The sequence below is a fragment of the Sceloporus occidentalis genome, unplaced genomic scaffold (assembly GCF_023333645.1).
Source record: "Sceloporus occidentalis isolate IW3139 unplaced genomic scaffold, rSceOcc1.0.p SCAF_397, whole genome shotgun sequence".
NCBI classification, from domain to species: domain Eukaryota; kingdom Metazoa; phylum Chordata; class Lepidosauria; order Squamata; family Phrynosomatidae; genus Sceloporus; species Sceloporus occidentalis.
In genome coordinates this window covers 71104-89097 of record NW_028317377.1, presented here as the reverse complement: position 1 = coordinate 89097, position 17994 = coordinate 71104, and the positions used below count along the sequence as shown (strand labels likewise).

Genomic DNA, 17994 nt, shown 5'->3' with positions numbered 1-17994 from the left:
TTTTTAGATCAGGCAGTAAAATTGAGCAAAACGAAAAACATACTAGATGTTCTATGAATGTCTACCACTATAGCATGAAACACATTAAACCATTGCTTTTATTATATGGAAGAAATTCATTGCTTTTAAAAAATGCCTTTTTAAAAAAAAATGCAATAGTTGGTAATTACAGAAGTCTGTGACTACATATGACTAAATGATTTTTTATTGCTCATTCGGATGTTATGTTACATCTTTCTATCAATAAAATAGCATTGAAAGACAAGGTGTACCTGTAATTGTATTCAGATGTTTGGGTGATAGATGCTTATATTGTTTTCACAGTGGAGTCATTTTCTAAAGCACCAGACATCTCAGGCATGAAATATAGTTTTTCATAAGACAACTTTCTCTGGCAAGAAGGGCTCAGTCAGAGCCGGCCTTAAGTGTTCTGGCGCCCCCTTCTCACTACCCCCTCTGCCCCTTCTCACTACCTCGCCCCCTTCTGCCCCTTCTCACTACCTAAGGCCGGCCCTGGGCTCAGTTAGTTCTGTATAATACAAAGTTCCATGTGTAAGAAATCATATTGGCATAATGGAGTGGGGATATTTGCACAGACATAGACAAACTCTTTCTAGCATGTGATCAGTTGACAGTGGGAGCTTCTCACTTCCGTGTAACATGGTCAGCCAGTAAGAAAGCCTGCAGTTACGGAAGCAGAAATTCTCTATACAGACAGGCACTAGGCTCCATGGGTATGGAAGTCAGTGTGTATGTATTCATGTGGTGTTTTTGGGCAGCAATCACAGAAAACGTGGTTAAGGTTTAAAGTGGGTATACATCTTAAGCATTCAGAGTCCAATAAATCTGACAGGTGCTTCTTATTAAATACCAGCAAATGCAAACTCTCCAGGAAACAATCAAGGGCAGGGTGCAAGAGGTTACATAAAACAAAAAAGGCTATAGTTAACTATTGCAATGCCAGAGATATCTATACTGAAAAAATCTACCTCCGATCACTCTAAAACTAAACTTTTGATAATATCTTTAAAAATCTCAACCAAAAAAATAACTTATAACAGGGAGATGTAAAGATGAGGAAGAGAAAATGAAAAATCCACGGGCTATGTGGACCTCATGTTACTTCTGCTGGGAGGCTGTTCCATATATTCACCCCCCCCCCCCAGTCAAGTAAATCTTCCTTACATCAAGTAATTATTACATTTAATAAAAGTACAAATCTCAGGGGTTTGGAGGACCTCAAGCTGATTCTGGTGGGAGGGTGTTCACATCCACCACCCCTCAGTCAAGTAAATATTCCTTACATTAGGTAAGACTTTATTACATTAAATAAAAGGGGGTCTGTGCACCTCAATTTTCTTCTGCTGGGAGGCCGTTCCACATATTCACATGTTAATGCTTTCTAAATGTTTCCCTACCTTCTCTGTCGACCACTTCCACTTCTGCCAACCACTTCCACACAGGCTTATGTCCGCAGAGATGCAGACAAAGATAGAAGTGAGAAGAGAAAAGATACAACATAGATGATAGAAGATGAGGATGTGGAAGTGAGAAAGAGCAAATGAGAATGAGAGTGTGATAGAATGAGTGAGAGTGAATGTGGGAAACATATTTATAACATATTTATGAATTAAAATTGCCCCTGAATTTGCAGCTGAAGCGAACAGGCAGAGAACATAATTTGTTGCCCGAAAACGAAGAGGCGAAAAATGAAACATTTTCCAAATTACACATGCCTAGTTGGTATATCAATCTATTCAAAATATCCCTAACATATTGATCAAGATGAAGACAAATCCAAGCAATCCAGTTTGTTCTTAAGACCCTCCACAGTATCTGTGGTTACCCTTTCTATACACAAATATATTAAAAGGAGACAGTGTCTCATTGTCATCATTGGAGTTGAAAAAAATATTGAGTGACCATAAACTCCCAAAAATTAAAGTGTCCAAACTAGGACACCTATGGTGGGATGTGGCCAGAGGCAGGGATGTGTGGGGCAGTAGCCAAAAGGTTGGAGTGGGGCAGGACTGCCTGTCTACCTTACTCAAAGAGCCACATCCGGGACAAATATACCATTAGAGACCTAAGACCAAAATATTAATACTTTAACGAAATCACTTTCATTAAAAAATCATTGGTTACAATAAACACTTATCAAGTCACTCATCAGTTTCAGGATATCTCATTCTCTATGTGCCACATGTTTGGATTACATTTATTCTCTAGGTCTTAATATGGCACCTTCAGCATTAGTTCTAGAATCAGGTGATGCCCTCTATTTTTCAGGCAAGGGACACTTAGGGTGACTCTGTAATTGTAGAGATACCCTATTGCTTGACTTTTTCACACAATTAGAAAACATCAAAGTCCTGAAAATAAACTCAATGCTTCACCAAACTTCCTGTCCATCAGATTTTCAGATATTTTTCAACGTATATTGAAACTTAAGGGTGATACATCTAGGGTGTCGGGGTGAGATTCCCTTGATGGAGTGGGCTTTTTCCACATCATAGCTTCTCTAAAGCAAAATACCCAAAGACGTGTAGTTACGATAATAGATATGAAGGTGACTGTATACCTTTAACTTATCATTAGTACCTCAAAGCTGAAACGTGAGTGTTCCTTATTTATTTGCAATTTTATTTTTAGTATTCTTAATCAACCACTGTGTGGCACTACAAACATGTATTTTTCATTATTCTAAATAAACAAAACTGTTGTGTGGAAAACAATGAACATGATCAAAATAGGAAGTGTATAAATGACTAAAGATTACATCTCACATAAACAGCTGTGATCATGGCTGCATTGGCAGATTATTTTCCAGGATATGTTTTCAAGTGGGTGATAACAGGATGTTTTGTAGCTAATAGGGTCAGGTATCAAGTGCATTCCTCCCAACATTTCAAATAGCCAAAGAGAGACACTTGTTTTGGGGGCTGAGCTTTATCAGAACTTTGCAGCCTCCTAGTAACTTTATTGTCTGAGTAAAAGGACTGAATTTTATTTACACCATTCACTTCAAAACATTTTTTGCACATTCTATAAAAAATATTCGGACTTTTCCCACTGGGAAAAACTTTTTCTCCTGCCATGCACTCATGTCTACATGAGGAGTAAGGTGTGTACATTTTCTTTTCCCAGGAAACCAGCAACCAGGACATTTCTTGTGTAGCATATTCAGACTAACTCAGAATCAAACTATTTTTCCCACAAACTTTGCTCTTAAAGGTAGCGTCAACCTCTTAGCCTCAAAGTTGTAAGCTGCAGACCTTGTTGCTGTTCTTGGGTTCATCAATGGTTGCATCACACAGAAATCAACACCAGAAGATATTGCAGCCGTATACTTAGCTGTCTCCTTTTTGGATGCCTCGAGGCCAGATCTTTTTCCACCTGCTGCAAACAGTTATTAACAGGGCTGACCACTGAAACTGAGGCAACACACTTTTTCAAGTTTGCTGCAGCCACCTCAAAAGCCTTACGGAGGAACCCCTCTGCTCCATGGGGTCCGATAAATGTGACCATCTTCTACAGAACTGTTCTTTTCAAAGCTTTAGCTACCATGGGATCATCCTAGTTTCTTAGCTCTCCTGGAAATACCCAGTCAATTTTTGTTTCCGAGGGAAGGTCTTCACAAGAAAAAAGTCCTATTCTGAGGCAGAAGGATTACCCCTGATGTCTCAAAAGGCAGCTTTCAGACCTCACCGAAGGCTGCAATTGAGTCAAGTTTCTGAGCTGCAGAAATGTGGCCTATATTTCAGTCCCCATCCACTCCATAAATATTATATTTCTTTCCACCACTTCCTTTGTGTTAGACCAGGTAGAAGAGATCAACCTTCTGGAATCCTGCAGGGTCTTTCTGCAGACTGTACAAGCCTTGTGCTTGGTCTTAGCCCTTCTGGGCTTTTCGGCCAGTGGACATCCTGGTAATAAAAATATACTGTATAGATTGGCAGACCAGCATCTCTGCATTAGAATTGTGCAGTTCCTATTATCCAATACATATGTATTTTTTGTATCCAATACAAAATAGCTTGCATGGGCAGGCAGAAGAGCCCACATAGGCAGATCCTGGTAAAGCCAATTGCTTTCTTTTGTGTCCCAACTGGGGTACCAGCCGCTTAGAGAACCAACAATTCTATAGAAAATTAGGAAATATACCAACAGATAAAGACAGACTGATACATTTTCATGGTGCCCCCTCGTGAATTCCCCATGCAGAACCCCTGTATCCATTTGCTCCTTCCCTAACCCCAGCTTTTTGGCTTATAGAAGATGTGTTAAATGGAAAAGATTACTTGGTACTTACAACCAGGACCAAGTTCAATGTGAAAGGCTTGTAACTTCCAATTTAAGCATCAAATCACTTTTTAAAAGGAGACACCTTGGATAAATAGGTTGCAAAGAAAATCGGGCTGTAATGTACAAGACAGGAAAATATAATCCATGTGCTTAAATTAATTGCTAGCCGTAAGGACAAAACGGTAAAGCATATTGAAGTGATTGGTCATGCACATTATTTCCAGGGATCATTGAAGAATTCTATGTATGCTTTACCAATCCCTTAACTATTACAAGGTTACTCTGAGTGACGTGAAAGCCGCTGGGTAAGTAACTTATTCATTACAATTATCCACTCCCAATTTACTATCCATTTGCAGCTAAATTTAGAAGAAAAAACCACAAGTAATAACTAAGCACAACACAAAAAGACAAAGAATCATATTAAATATTTAGCCATATACATTAAATAATTCATAATATAGTCGTAGTTTGACCAAGACATAGAAATGCAAATATATATATATATATATATATATATATACACAATCTTCTAATATTGTTGCATTCAATCGTTATAAAACATAAAAAAGGTTATAAGATAATGTTTTGCATGAGAAGATGGCATGATTAAAGACACATAATACAAATATAAGTCAATACAAATAATTCATCAGTTGACTAAATGCCTAAATCTTATTATAAAATTAGGAAAGGGGGACTATGACTGCTGGCCTAGGTTGCAGGGTGGGCTTACCAGAAGTTCCCCTATTGGATGGGTGGGTGCTACAATATTGCGGGTAAGGCTTTAAAAGGTACAGGTTAGATCACGTCTACCTTTTCCTGCCTGGATCCCAAGCACAGGCACATCCCTCCCTCCTTGATTTAATGTGACATGGAATTGCTGGCCTGTTTTTTTCTCTTTATAGTCACAGCTGTGGAAGAATCCCCACCTTTGTCCGGCGTCTGGAACGTTAGTATGTTGAGGCTGCACCCGTACGAGCTTGGAGAGGCAGGTCAAGAGCATGATGGCACCCGCTGGGCTAGAACTCTTGGTTTACACAGGTTGAACCGCCTCCTAGGCTTAGTGGCTAGCAGCTTGCAGGTTGTTACAGGGTTATGGTTTATATGATTAAGCTGGCATGTGTTAATAAAGCTGTGGCCCACATTAATGGCTCTTGTCATTATTTACTGGGGGTGGTTACAAGAGGTTGAGTGGTTTTAGTGGTTTAAGTAGTCATGCACTTAGCCATTGAGTGAACTTCACATGGTAAATATTCATGCCATTGTATTATCAATGCTTTAAAATGTGACTCATCAAAGTTCGGTATCCATTAATCCATAATGAATCCTACAATTTATGTAGTTGACAAACCAGTGGCTTTTTGCAGGATATCTGAAAGCACTCACCGAAAGAGAAATGTTTTCATAACGTAGTGAGGCTGCCCATTTGCTAATAAACTAGTGGCCAGCTTTCTGTTATTTCCTCCGTCAAAAGTCTAATTTGATTATTTATTTATTTTCACAGGTGAGACTGCTGTTAAGAGAATGCGGCTGACTGATCGTCTACACAGAACAAAAGTATTAAAATACGGGTGCAAGACTGGTGCCAGTACACAGTATCAAAATGTCAAAATTCCAGTGTGTTGCATGCAGGATAAAAAAACATGTTCTTCATTCAGAGATTACAGGTGCCCCCCTACACCGTGAACCTCCCATAAAAAACACAGAGACTCCCACATTGATATGAATAAATATGAATTTTTATTTATTCAGTTAGAAACCCAATGATGATAAGGGTGTAGTCCTCAAAATAGTTTGTTCTTGTTATGATTCTTCAGGAGGTGAGCGTAAGGTCTGGGTTTGACAGCTATGTCCATTACAGGAGGTTTTTTTTCTCTAACAGAAAGAGATGCAGGAAGAGAAAGGTATAACAGGGAGATTAATAATTGCAAAGCATAAAAACAAACAACATGATTCTAACCTTAAAGGCAAGAAGGAAAAGACAATGTGTCTGCTGCTGTCCAAGAATGGCACAGTAAATCCAGGTCAGTCTGTGGAATTTATTCTAGTAGAATAACTGTTAAAATAGGACACACAACAATATATTAGTCGCTGCCATTAGAAACAAAGAATTTGATGGAAGATCTAGTCTGTGCTTTTTTAATTGATATAAAGATTCAAACATTAATGAGTCCTTGGTCTTGTTTTATATTCGGGACAGCCAAACATCCTGCTGGAAGGCTATTCCACCTATATATCACCCTCACATTTAAGTAAAAGATTCCGTTCCAATTGCTAACTTTAAATTGATATAACCATTAAAGGGACAGTTTGCTGTCCCTAACACTCTCATAATAGAAGAATGCATATTAAAATACTGCAGTAGCAGCAGCCCTCTGCCTCCACGGTCTGACTTAAAACTGCCGATCAGTGGTAGAGAAGCGCTTCCCTTGTCTACAAGTATTTGCAAAATGGACCATATAGCTATCATCGGCAAAATTCATATGGTGGCTGGAGTGTACCTTTAATTTTCATAGCCATAGGCAATATTTGAGTGTTGGTTACTCAGTGTCAGAAACAGCTGTGCCATATTTCCTCCACCCTAACTTCGAGAATTTGGCTGACACTTACATCAGACGCAATCATTTAATTTCAGCTTGACTCACTCTTTCCCAAGTTTCTCACTAAGATCTTTTCTCATACTATCCTGGCACTAGAAGTAAATTTAATACATTCCAGCATATCTTACCAAGCAACATGTTAACGTTCCAATGTAAAAAAAGAGTAAATTCAATACAATGGAAATGCGTATTTATGTTACAAGCTATGAAGTTCAAAAATGCAAAATACGTAAGCAATTGAAGTTTGACCTAAGGGCAAGCTGTCACAGACTTATGCATCAATACAGTAATTATGTATTAAAACTACCTATGACTTAAATGCAGGGGCGTAACTAGAAGCCTCAGGGCCCCGGTGCAAGAATCTGTTAAGGCCCCCCGCCCCCACCCAATCTACCCCCTTCTCAGGCTATCTACCCCCTCTCCCTTCTCACTATCTACCCTCTCCCTCCCCCCCTATTCTCACTATCTACGCTCTCCCTACCCCCCTTCTCACTATCTACCCTCTCCCTACCCTCCTTCTCACTATCTACCCTCTCCCTACCCCCCCTTGTAGGTCACTTACCGTGCAGTCCTGTGGTGGGGACGCAAGGCCTCTGTCTCGCTGCTCTGCCACGGTGCGCACGGCTTCACTGCTGAGCGCCGGCATATGATGTCATATGCCGGCACTCAGCATGAAGCGCCGGCACCCGAGACAGACGCCTCACGCTCCCACCACTGCAGTCGGGGCAGCGCTGAGGCAGGCGGCAGCAGAGGAGACAGAAGGGCGGCGAGCGGTTGCTGAAAACGACTGCTCGGCACCCCTTGGGAACCCTGACTGCCAGAACTTCAGGGCCCGGTCGCAGTCGCGACCCCGGTAGTTCCGCCACTGCTTAAATGTCAGTCTTTTTTTATTTTAGGGGGGCGGATATCTGTGTTATGTGGGTAGAAACCATCATATCAGTAAAGCCTTTTCCTAAAAACCTGATAGTAAAGAATAATTAATCCGATGAACCAGGGATAAAGATGTATAATTCCATGCTTTTCAAATAAGGCAGGTTTATAATAACTATTTTTTATTTTATATATAGCACCATCATACATAGCACTGTGAAAATGGGTGAAGAGGACACATATTATTTGTTTTGGTTTGTAAACCAACGCAGGTTTATTGTACTGAATTGCAAAATGCATTAGATGGGAAAAGTGATCGATGCGCTTTAATATGAAAAATTAAAAAGTCCACAAAAATGCAAAATGCCATGACAGTGAAATGGTTCATGCAAATAGTAATACATTACTCAGGGATGTACAAGATGCATCCTATAAAGTGTCCCCATCTGTGAGCCATTTATGTCATGAAGAGAGGAACACATGATGGCATTATGTTAAGGTTGTATTTATATAAAATCGTCTATTGGGTTTATTCACTCTTCCAGATTGTAAACTTGTTGGTGCAGGAGTCTCATTTCTTACCTTTCGTTTCCATAAGTCCAAATTGTTATGTGAGGCACTACTTGTTATTTTTCTGTTTCCTCGTACAACGCTGTGGAATATGATGGTGCTAAATAAATAAATAATAATAAAGTGGTATGTATGTGATAGAATGGGTTTTGGTTGTAAGTTTGTATGCGTGATAGTAAATGTGTGTGTAACGGTGTGCTAGTGTGTATGTTACAGGGGAGGGGGCAAGGGGGCCTGGTTGGGGGATCTCAGTTGTAAGTGTTCGCCGAGCCAGAATGTGGCTGCCTTCCCATATTGGCTTCACCTTGATGGCCACCATCCCTACTGCTGAACGCCAGAATAATACATATTATCATTATAATTATATTTTATTTATATGGAGCCAACAATTTATGCAGCACTTACAATACATATATTCAAGGGGTCTGCCAAGACTAGAATTGACAGACTAAGACAAACCGATACATTAGGTGGAGAGAGCGCCGCTCACAAGCTTAGAATCTTGAGATCATTTCCTCGTGATCCAGCTCTGTGATGTTGGGAGCAGCATCCTATAAACCTTTTATACATATATATATATATATATATATATATATATATATATATACATATACACACATATATATATATATATATATATATATATATATACACGAGAAGATGTGCTTAATGTTTTACAAAGTGCAAATTACGTACCTACCACTAAGTCAGCTGTATGTGATGTCTCTCTCTGTTTGAGGATGAGTGTGAGTCAGCAAGACAGATCCGGAGACAATGCCTGTATTTAGCAACCTCTTAATAAGCACAGCTGATGTAGGATTCCCCTCAGCAAAGTGTGCATTCATATAAAATGCTGACACCCATACATTTAGTTTTGGAGTCGAATAAAGAACCAGACTAGCCTTTACACTTATACAATTTTACTGACAGCATAAGAATGCCAGTTGTTTTGTCCTCACTATCTCATGCTCAAAGTCCCACCTGTTGATTCAGGCTGGGGTGTAAGATCCATTGCTAAAGGAATGCAGAAACACAGGCCCGTCCAGGCCCTCCCAGTGGGAAGACTTAGCAGACCCACCCTGTAATATTACTGCCCTGTAGTCTACGCACGTTCACACTTCTCACTTTGTAGTTTTGCAGTGGGTTCTTCTTGAATCCATATTCTGCTTCCGTATTATCAGGTGAAGTTTAACCATGTCTGAACCTGAGCCTAGTGGTGGGCATGGGGGTCTTGAGAGGTTATCAAGCACCAGATCAGTGCTCAGTATGAGCTCTTTGTCCTCAGACATGCTTGTGACAATGAGTACTGCCAACTGTGAGATGGCTTTACTGCCACTTAAACTACTGCTGGAGCTGCAGTCTCCGTACCTGAAGATGGAGGATGACACTCTTACTTCTATCAATCACAACGGAGGCTACAACATAATCAGCGATGAATCTGTCCATATAAATGGCCGGCCGTGCAAAATCAGCAACTACATCGAAAGGTAACTTATTGAAGTAAGAAACTGTCGGAGAAGGCGAGCAGTGCATTATGTTGTTCCCATCTCTGGAATTATAAGGGTTAAAAATAGCTCAAGATTGTAAGCTTGCGAGCAGGGCTCTCTCCACCTAATGTATCGTTTTGTCTTAGTCTGTCAATTCTCGTCTTGCCATATCCCTTGAATTTATGTATCGTATTAAGCGCTGCGTAAATTGTTGGCACTATATAAATAAAAGAAAACAATAATATTGACCATAGAAAGCAAAGGGTTAAGTTCACTCCAGAAATTAAGCGGAATGACGAGTGTTAAGTTTGGCCAGATGATAAAGAAAGAGTTAACGTGGTAACTGTGCAGGATGGAAAGTTTACTTTGCAGTATTATTTTATAATGTAAAGTGTTACTCTTAACATTTTTGTGTTCAAGAGTGTTACATTCTCCTTAGATCAGAATTCAGTTTGGGGATTATGTTATTACCACTAATACCGGTATTTAATGTAAATAATGTAAGTTTTAAAGCATTGTTGTTTGCATCAACTTTTTAAACAAGAAAAATGGATGTAAGCATCCAAGAGTAAAGAGTCTTTGTTCGAACTAGATACCTTTTGTTGGGCCACCATGGAAAAATATGTAAAGTTACATATGTTTTTAGGATCTTAGAGGTCTCTTGTTCAGATATAAGCATCTAGAATTAACCAAACACCATTCAGCAGAAATTAATCCCTCCTAACATCTAATTTCCATCGTACTGTGGATGGCTGCACCAATTACCCTGTGGCAACTGTATTCCGTCCTCAACTCAGCCACCAGCGCGGCTGGACTGGCGATCACTGGCACTTTTAAGTCCAGCGGCTTCCTTATGACAAGGATGTGGCTTGCGGCTGTACTATGTGGCCGCATTCAACATTTTTATGGCGCGGCCGATCAGGTGGTTATTAGGCACCGATGACCAGCAGCCCGCCGGGGCATTTGCCAAAGCACTCATCCGCATCCTAACTTAGTATGTTATAATGGCATATTGCATAATAAGTGAAAAAATAAATGCCCACATGTCTAACTGGTGTCACAATTGGCTGATGTGGCAATGCAGGTAATTAATTTCCAACCTATTATTATACTTGACATTTTAACATGTGCCTTTAGGCCTTTTACCTAAATAGTTGGCGTTGATGTAATTTGTAGATGATGTAATGGAACAGAAACCATGAACACTTATATAGCTCAGTGGTGGTTATTCAAACCACCAGACAATTACTCTTAAAGCAGCGGTCACATATTAGTGTTATCATCTAGATTGCAGAAGCATTCTTCTAGGGGTGAACCTATGGCTAGTGGAGCAGGAGTGGAGAGAAGTATTTATTTGAGAATCCCACCTCCAGAACTAACACACACACACAAACTCATTCTAACACCATACACTTACACTCTCGCCATTAACCCTAGGCTCATCCCTGACACTCTTAACACCATACGGTAACACACACTCATGCAAAGACACACATTCATACATTAGGCTTAGTTATATAGCACCAGCAGATTACGTAGCGCTTTACAGTCAGCGTCAGCAGGATAAATTGAAATCACAAACAAAAACAAACTGGTATAGCACCTTGCACACCAACACCCATAACACCAGAGAGTAACAAACACACGTTAACACCATATGTTCACACACACTAACACTAAATAGTAACATATAGACGCTAACAACACATGCTCACATACACTCTAATGTTATATTCTAACACACATACTTATGCTAACCATACACTTATACACATATACTTATATACTATGACTCCATGAACTAATACAAAATGCCATATAGTAACACACATAACAACATACACTAATGCACATACACACACTCAAACTCTATACGCTTCAATAAAAATAGCTGTCGCTATATATCTATTTTGCAAACTTTATTTTTACATATGTAGTAGACCATAATGGTAAACTACTTTTTAAGTTTTATTATGTTAGTTACCTTTTACTCTAATATTCTTATATTATTTTTATATTTGCTACATGGAAACCTCATATTGAAGGGGCAAAAACTACAAATATGAGTAGCTAACGCAATCTGCCCAGTTACAGAATGCTCACGTGGGAGGGGGTGCTATGTACAAAGTACAATTCTGCTGCAAAATGACCAGTCAACTAAATGTCCCTGTTGACGGCTCCAGATTGACCACTTTCCACCAGAGTTGCATTTTCCACCCACAGTGCATCGAGTTATACAGGGCCTGTCTGGAGATGACAGGCCTGCCATGGCAGTATAAGTGTGGCTGACGGCTGGATATGCACAGCACATAGCAAGTGGCCGGGCATATCCATCCACTGCTGCACCCAATCTGCCACTATCGGCCAGCGGCCCACCAGTTTACCTGGGTACATCCAGCCTCCAACTACCTGGAGCCCTTCCTCTTCCTCATGTGTCTAGACAGCCTTCCATAAGGTTAACAAGCACCCTGAGTCCCAATCAATTATTGTGTTTTACTAATAATTGTAGCCAAATTATATTAACACTTAACATATAATATTGCCTTACTATACAATAATTCATTGCTAAGTGTTTTTTATTTTTTATTTTCTAGTAAATACCTTTGCCTTTATTGTAAATACACGTCATCCAAAAATGAAAGCTCAGATTGAAGGTGCTATGAATGATGTCATATCTTCAAATATGTGGATATGCACAGCACGTAGCAAGTGGCCGGGCATATCCATCCACTGCTGCACCCAATCTGCCACTATCGGCCAGCGGCCCACCAGTTTACCTGGGTACATCCAGCCTCCAACTACCTGGAGCCCTTCCGCTTCCTCATGTGAGAGGTCCCGCTGCCATCAGTGAGCATTAGAAAAAACTAACATGGTGGATGGGGAAGTGGCGGGAGTGGAGCATGCCTGGAGACCTGGAGAAGCAATGCTTCACTTGGAATCTCCAAGCAAAACCCAGAGAGTTTCCAAGTATGCCCACCAGTAATTTTCCCGTTTTGCCAGATGGCCAGTCAGGGCCTGCTGTTATAGAACAGAAAGCATTGTGAGCACAAAAACAAACCAGGTCTCCGAGGGGATATGATAACATTATATAAGTATATGCAGGGCCAATATAAAGAGCTCTTTAGTGACCCGTACAAAGAACAAAGAGGTCACCCACAGCAAGAACGGAGATTTGTAAATGAAGGGATTCAGTGACGACAATAAAAGGTATGGAATTCAGTGCCAAGGGAGGTGGTGTTATCAAATAAATTAGATCCATTCAAAAGGGGTCTGGATATTTTTTTTAGAAAGGCATGACATACAGAGCTAAAATCAGAATAACATTAATATTTTAGAGCTTCTTGATCCAAGGAGAAATCCCATTGCCTCTTGGAGTCAAGAAGGATTTTTTTCCCCCTGATGGCAGAATTCGAAGTAGCTTAATTAGGGTTTTTTTGCCTTCTTTTGGATCAAGAATAGGAATGTTAGGTAGAAGGGTTGAACTTGATGGACTTAGGTCTTTTTTCAACCTTATGAACTATGTAACATCTTGTTGTCTGCAGTTTAGTTTGTGACAGGCTCACTTTAAAGTTTATTAAACATCTAATACCGGTAACATCAAGCAAATTACAGCAAACTACACTTCAAACTCATTGAGTTCTTAAATAAGCCTTAGTGACATCTTTCAATTATGTCCAGTGAGATGTTGGTGAAACTCCCCTCCAAAGACCAGTTGGACTGTTCATAGAGCATATGGAACTTTTGAAAAATGGGATGAAATGGCTTGCTAGCCACGCTTAATATGGATAATGAATATACAAATAATGGTTCAAGTGAAGATGGAGTATTTAATCAAAGGTGAGTCTTTGGATGTAGAGTCACACAAGTTTTTGGGCTCTCATATGTGTTTTCAGATGAAAGTATAGGGCTTAAATTGGATTTGTTTAATTAACATGATGGATTTTTATTCATAGTTATTTAACACAATATAAAGTATTACTGTCACCCTTTTTTCTCTGTTTTAGGAACGTCACCCTCAAAAGCCATTATGACTACAAAGATTACAGAGAAACTATTCTTGCAAAGCCAATGCTGTTCATTACTAACGCAAAGAAAATCAACAGCGATGCAGGTATGGGCTCTGGTACTCTGTACCACTTGGGTTTTAAAAAGGAATATTAACAGCTCTTTGGCATGGGTGCCATGTACAGCATACTATGGAGGCTTCATAGTGTTAATGGGTTTGTTGTAGAGATCTCCTTTGTAACTAACCTACTGAGTAGAGTCCCACTTGGGATCAGGCATTATTCCCCAGGTTTTGTGGCAGAGGAGCTGTCGCCTTCTCGAAGACCCTTGGTCTAGACAGCCTTCCATAAGGTTAACAAGCACCCTGAGTGCCAATCAATTATTGTGTTTTACTAATAATTGTAGCCAAATTATATTAACACTTAACATATAATATTGACTTACTATACAATAATTCATTGCTAAGTGTTTTTTTTTTTTATTTTCTAGTAAATACCTTTGCCTTTATTGTAAATACACGTCATCCAAAAATGAAAGCTCAGATTGAAGGTGCTATGAATGATGTAATATCTTCAGTTATGGGAGAAAACTACCAGTTACAGGTACAGTTTAAGCCAGGGTTGCTTTAAGGGGGTTAGTTAAACTTTTTGGGACCAGTGAAGCCTTACACAAAAACATACTTTGGAGCAATGGGCTGGAGGATGCTGTTAGGTGACAAGTATAATAATAATAATAATAATAAGAAGAAGAAGAATATTGTGACTGTTCCTTGAAGACTCTGGTGGGCCCTATGCCATGATGTTAATTGGTGGGATCACCATTACGTGTGTCTAGGAGACCAGAAGTCTATGTTCTGCCCTTGCTCACCAGACTAAGTGCTAAAAATATAGGCGACCTTTGAAGGCTGCTTTTGGATAAATTGGTTAAACTAGATATTTTCGAGATGGTTGTATTCATTTAGCAGAGCACAACATTGTGGGAATGCGAGATATTTTCCTCCAACTTTCTATATTAGCATATACAAATCAGTTTGCCCCCCCCCCCAAATCTTAATCCCACATCTCACAGGAGTCAGGATTAAGGTTTAGAAGAAAAATGTATCCTGCGAGAGATACATCATACCTAGTGTCATTTCTAGAAAATATCAAACGATTTTAGCCTGTAGCATAAACAGAGTGCCGTGCGAATCCAGCTGATATGTGGGACTAAGTAGTAGGGCATGCACGTGCCCTCCCAGAGCTTCTACATGCATACTTGTGGGACACTTTTGGTTGACCATGTTCAGGAAATTAATGTGAGGTCAGCAGTAGGTAAGAGAAAACTAATGGTGCATTCCTGTTCTCATTTTGGGTATTAAAGTAATCATGAGTTTCTCCAACTATTTATCCCCAATAAATGGGACAAGGATGTCCCGTTTACCCAAAATTCCACTGCCAGCTTCTATTTTCTCAGGAGGACACTTAATGTTACTTCTGTCACAATGCCACAAAGACTGGTGGATGTTTGGGTCATTTTTTAAGCATTGCAAACACATTTCTAGGACTCAGTGGGCACTCAGATCTTTGAGATTAAAGAACCAGTTATAATTTCTCGGTTTCTCTAGTGACTTTCCAAATTATTAAGTAACAAATATTCCAAATTGTTCTGTTCTTTTTCTATATAGTTTGATTTCCAAAATGTTGTCAGAGATCATCTCTTGAAGGAGCGGTTTGAGTTACCAGACAAGAGCCTCAGCTTTTTATATACATTCAAAGCGGATGTATTTATTGATTTATTTTATCTACTGGGCCTGAGTAAAAAGACGTGCAACGTAAATGGGATTGTCCTTAATCTGAACTGCACAACACCTGCAAAGAAAGAAAAGGTCAAGAGGTTCCTGTCAAACATGTCCAACCTCCTCATCCGAATGGGAAGCAGTGCTGACCGTAGGTTCAGTGCATTTTCTTTAGGTAAGTTTGGCTCATAAAGGCAATCAATTCTTACATGCAGGAATCAGACACTATGATGTCACAGGTATCCCCATACATACGTTTGCATGAATACTTATAAATAAGAAAACTACAAATCGCATAACTCTCAGGCAAAATAATCATGAGGATCATTGGAGTAATCCCCTGGTATAATTGGGGAAAATACCGGTATACTTCTTAAGCTTAAATTATATTTATTTGATAAAATGATGGCATGTAATGGGCATCTTTTATCTTTCTGCCTTAAGACACGTTTTGTACTGTCACCTACATGGGCTTTGTGTGCATTCTACATGTATCTACATATATTTACTAAGGCGTTAATTATTTTGATTATTTACTTTGCTATATACTGGAAAATATTTGCTGACATGTATATGACATGTATGTATATATATATATATATATTTTATTTTTTTTTTGTTTTGTTTTTTTTTTGGATTTGTGCCATTATATCATGTAATGTGTTGCACAGTTGGTCTGTATAAAGTTGTCACTAAAATATAACCATAATGAAAGCCTGGCCGCCCAGCAAAGCGCCTGTCCTCTTGGGTTTAACAGCTGCCTGCATGCACTAAACGCTCTTTGTAATTCATATTTTTAGATGTAATCTCTGAAGATCCATTTCCGCCACCTGAGGGTCATCATGAAGAGTTCTCGCAAGAAATTCCTTTAACGCCATAAAGGCAACCAGTATTATATATATGAAGTCTTTGTACACTTTGTCACATTGTACACACTGATTTAGTAAAGAAGCCATCTTTTCGTACAGGGAAAAAAAGTTATGTCTCAACAGTGCTACTGTAACAAGTCAAAATTGTAATATATGTATAGTTGGTATGGTCACCCGCACTTTACTTACTTGTTATCATACCTGGTAAGTCTCTGGGTTAGACCCGGAGTCTTGGATCAGTTTCTTCTTTCTCTGGGCAGGGACCACTCACATTTTGCCTACTCCCACCCACTTCTCCTGATCCCAGTGGCTCTCTGGGGCTAGCCCCACCCCATTGTGTGTTTAGCCTCACTCTCGCATAGAGTTAGCCCCACCCATACAGAACGCCAGTCCCCCAGAAGATGGTGAGCTCCATGAATAAGTTCTCAGTTATGAATGTAAGGTGTAAGGTGGTGATGTTAGAAATCTGTGTATGTTCCTATTGTGTCTCCTCGCTCCCTTTGCTCTTCTAGGGTGTATTTATTAAGCTTTCTAGGTATTTTAGTTAGTAAGACTACTAAGAAATTAACTTTAGTGGCATGTTTCTGAATGCGTTTTAGATTATTCATGAATGCATGGTCTCCAGAACTGGACACCATTTTCTAAATGAGGTGTCACTGGTGATCTATCTTGCAGAGTGAGAACATGCTAGCGGTACCCTTCCTATATAACCTAGCATCCTGCTTGACTTTTCCTACTGCTTCATAAGCTCAGTCAAGAACATACATGTTATGTAATGTATGATCTCTGTATTGTAGATATTCAGTTTATGACATTACCGTATTGAGCTTCAAACCTTTCTAACTGGACTTCTTTTACTGTAATGTTACACCCACCGAAAAGGCTCCACTTTTTTGTAGTGTTTCTGAATACTCCATATGTGTGAGAATGCATGTCAAATGAGTTCATGTCCATTGCCAATGCCAGCCTATGATAGCATCCTCCAATAAACTAAGAAGTGTTCCTTAGCTGTAATTATTGTATTACTGCCCTTATAAAGAAAAAAAACTGTAATTGAAAACTAACTTTGTAAATATTAAAATAAAGTGAATATAATTTTTTTATTATTATTACTATTTTAGCGGAGAGAGCTAGTGAGGTGCATGCTTTCTCTTCGGTTGTGTCTGATGTGTCAGTGACCAGAGTAAACTATAAGATTGCATAAGAAATTTGTCGTTAATAATCCAGTTTGGGGATTTGAGTGTAACACTGCTTTTTTACATGACTTTTGTATGTTTGACTTTTTAATAAAACTTTTGAAACCTCTCATTTTTATAAGGTGGAGTTTATCATTGGTGTAGAGTCACATAACCTTGTGGGTCTCTTCTTCAGTGAAAAAAAAGGATGTTTTATCTGAAGAAAAGACCTCGAAGGTCCCAAAACCTTTTGTGACTACATAGTTTTCCAATACTGGGTATCGCCTTCCAGGGCTGGCCTTAGGGGTGTGCGACCTGTGCGGCAGCAGGGACGCC

At 39.4% G+C, this 17994-nt stretch overlaps 1 protein-coding gene across 1 annotated transcript; it reads left to right on the top strand.

Moving 5' to 3' along the window:
- Positions 1 to 9542: 9542 nt before the first annotated feature.
- Positions 9543 to 16494, top strand: LOC149273196 (mesenteric estrogen-dependent adipogenesis protein-like). Its single transcript, XM_089506595.1, has 5 exons — positions 9543 to 9835; positions 13840 to 13946; positions 14330 to 14442; positions 15504 to 15789; positions 16415 to 16494. Exons 1-5 carry the CDS (start codon positions 9543 to 9545, stop codon positions 16492 to 16494), a joined length of 879 nt encoding a protein of 292 aa, XP_089362721.1.
- Positions 16495 to 17994: the final 1500 nt, after the last annotated feature.

Excerpts from the sequence above, each read along its gene's own strand:
- LOC149273196 (XM_089506595.1), top strand. The coding sequence starts at position 9,543 with ATGTCTGAACCTGAGCCTAGTGGTGGGCATGGGGGTCTTGAGAGGTTA. Across the intron at positions 9,836-13,839 it reads ATCAGCAACTACATCGAAAG|GAACGTCACCCTCAAAAGCC; the intron begins GTAACTTATTGA and ends TCTCTGTTTTAG. Across the intron at positions 13,947-14,329 it reads GAAAATCAACAGCGATGCAG|TAAATACCTTTGCCTTTATT; the intron begins GTATGGGCTCTG and ends TTTATTTTCTAG.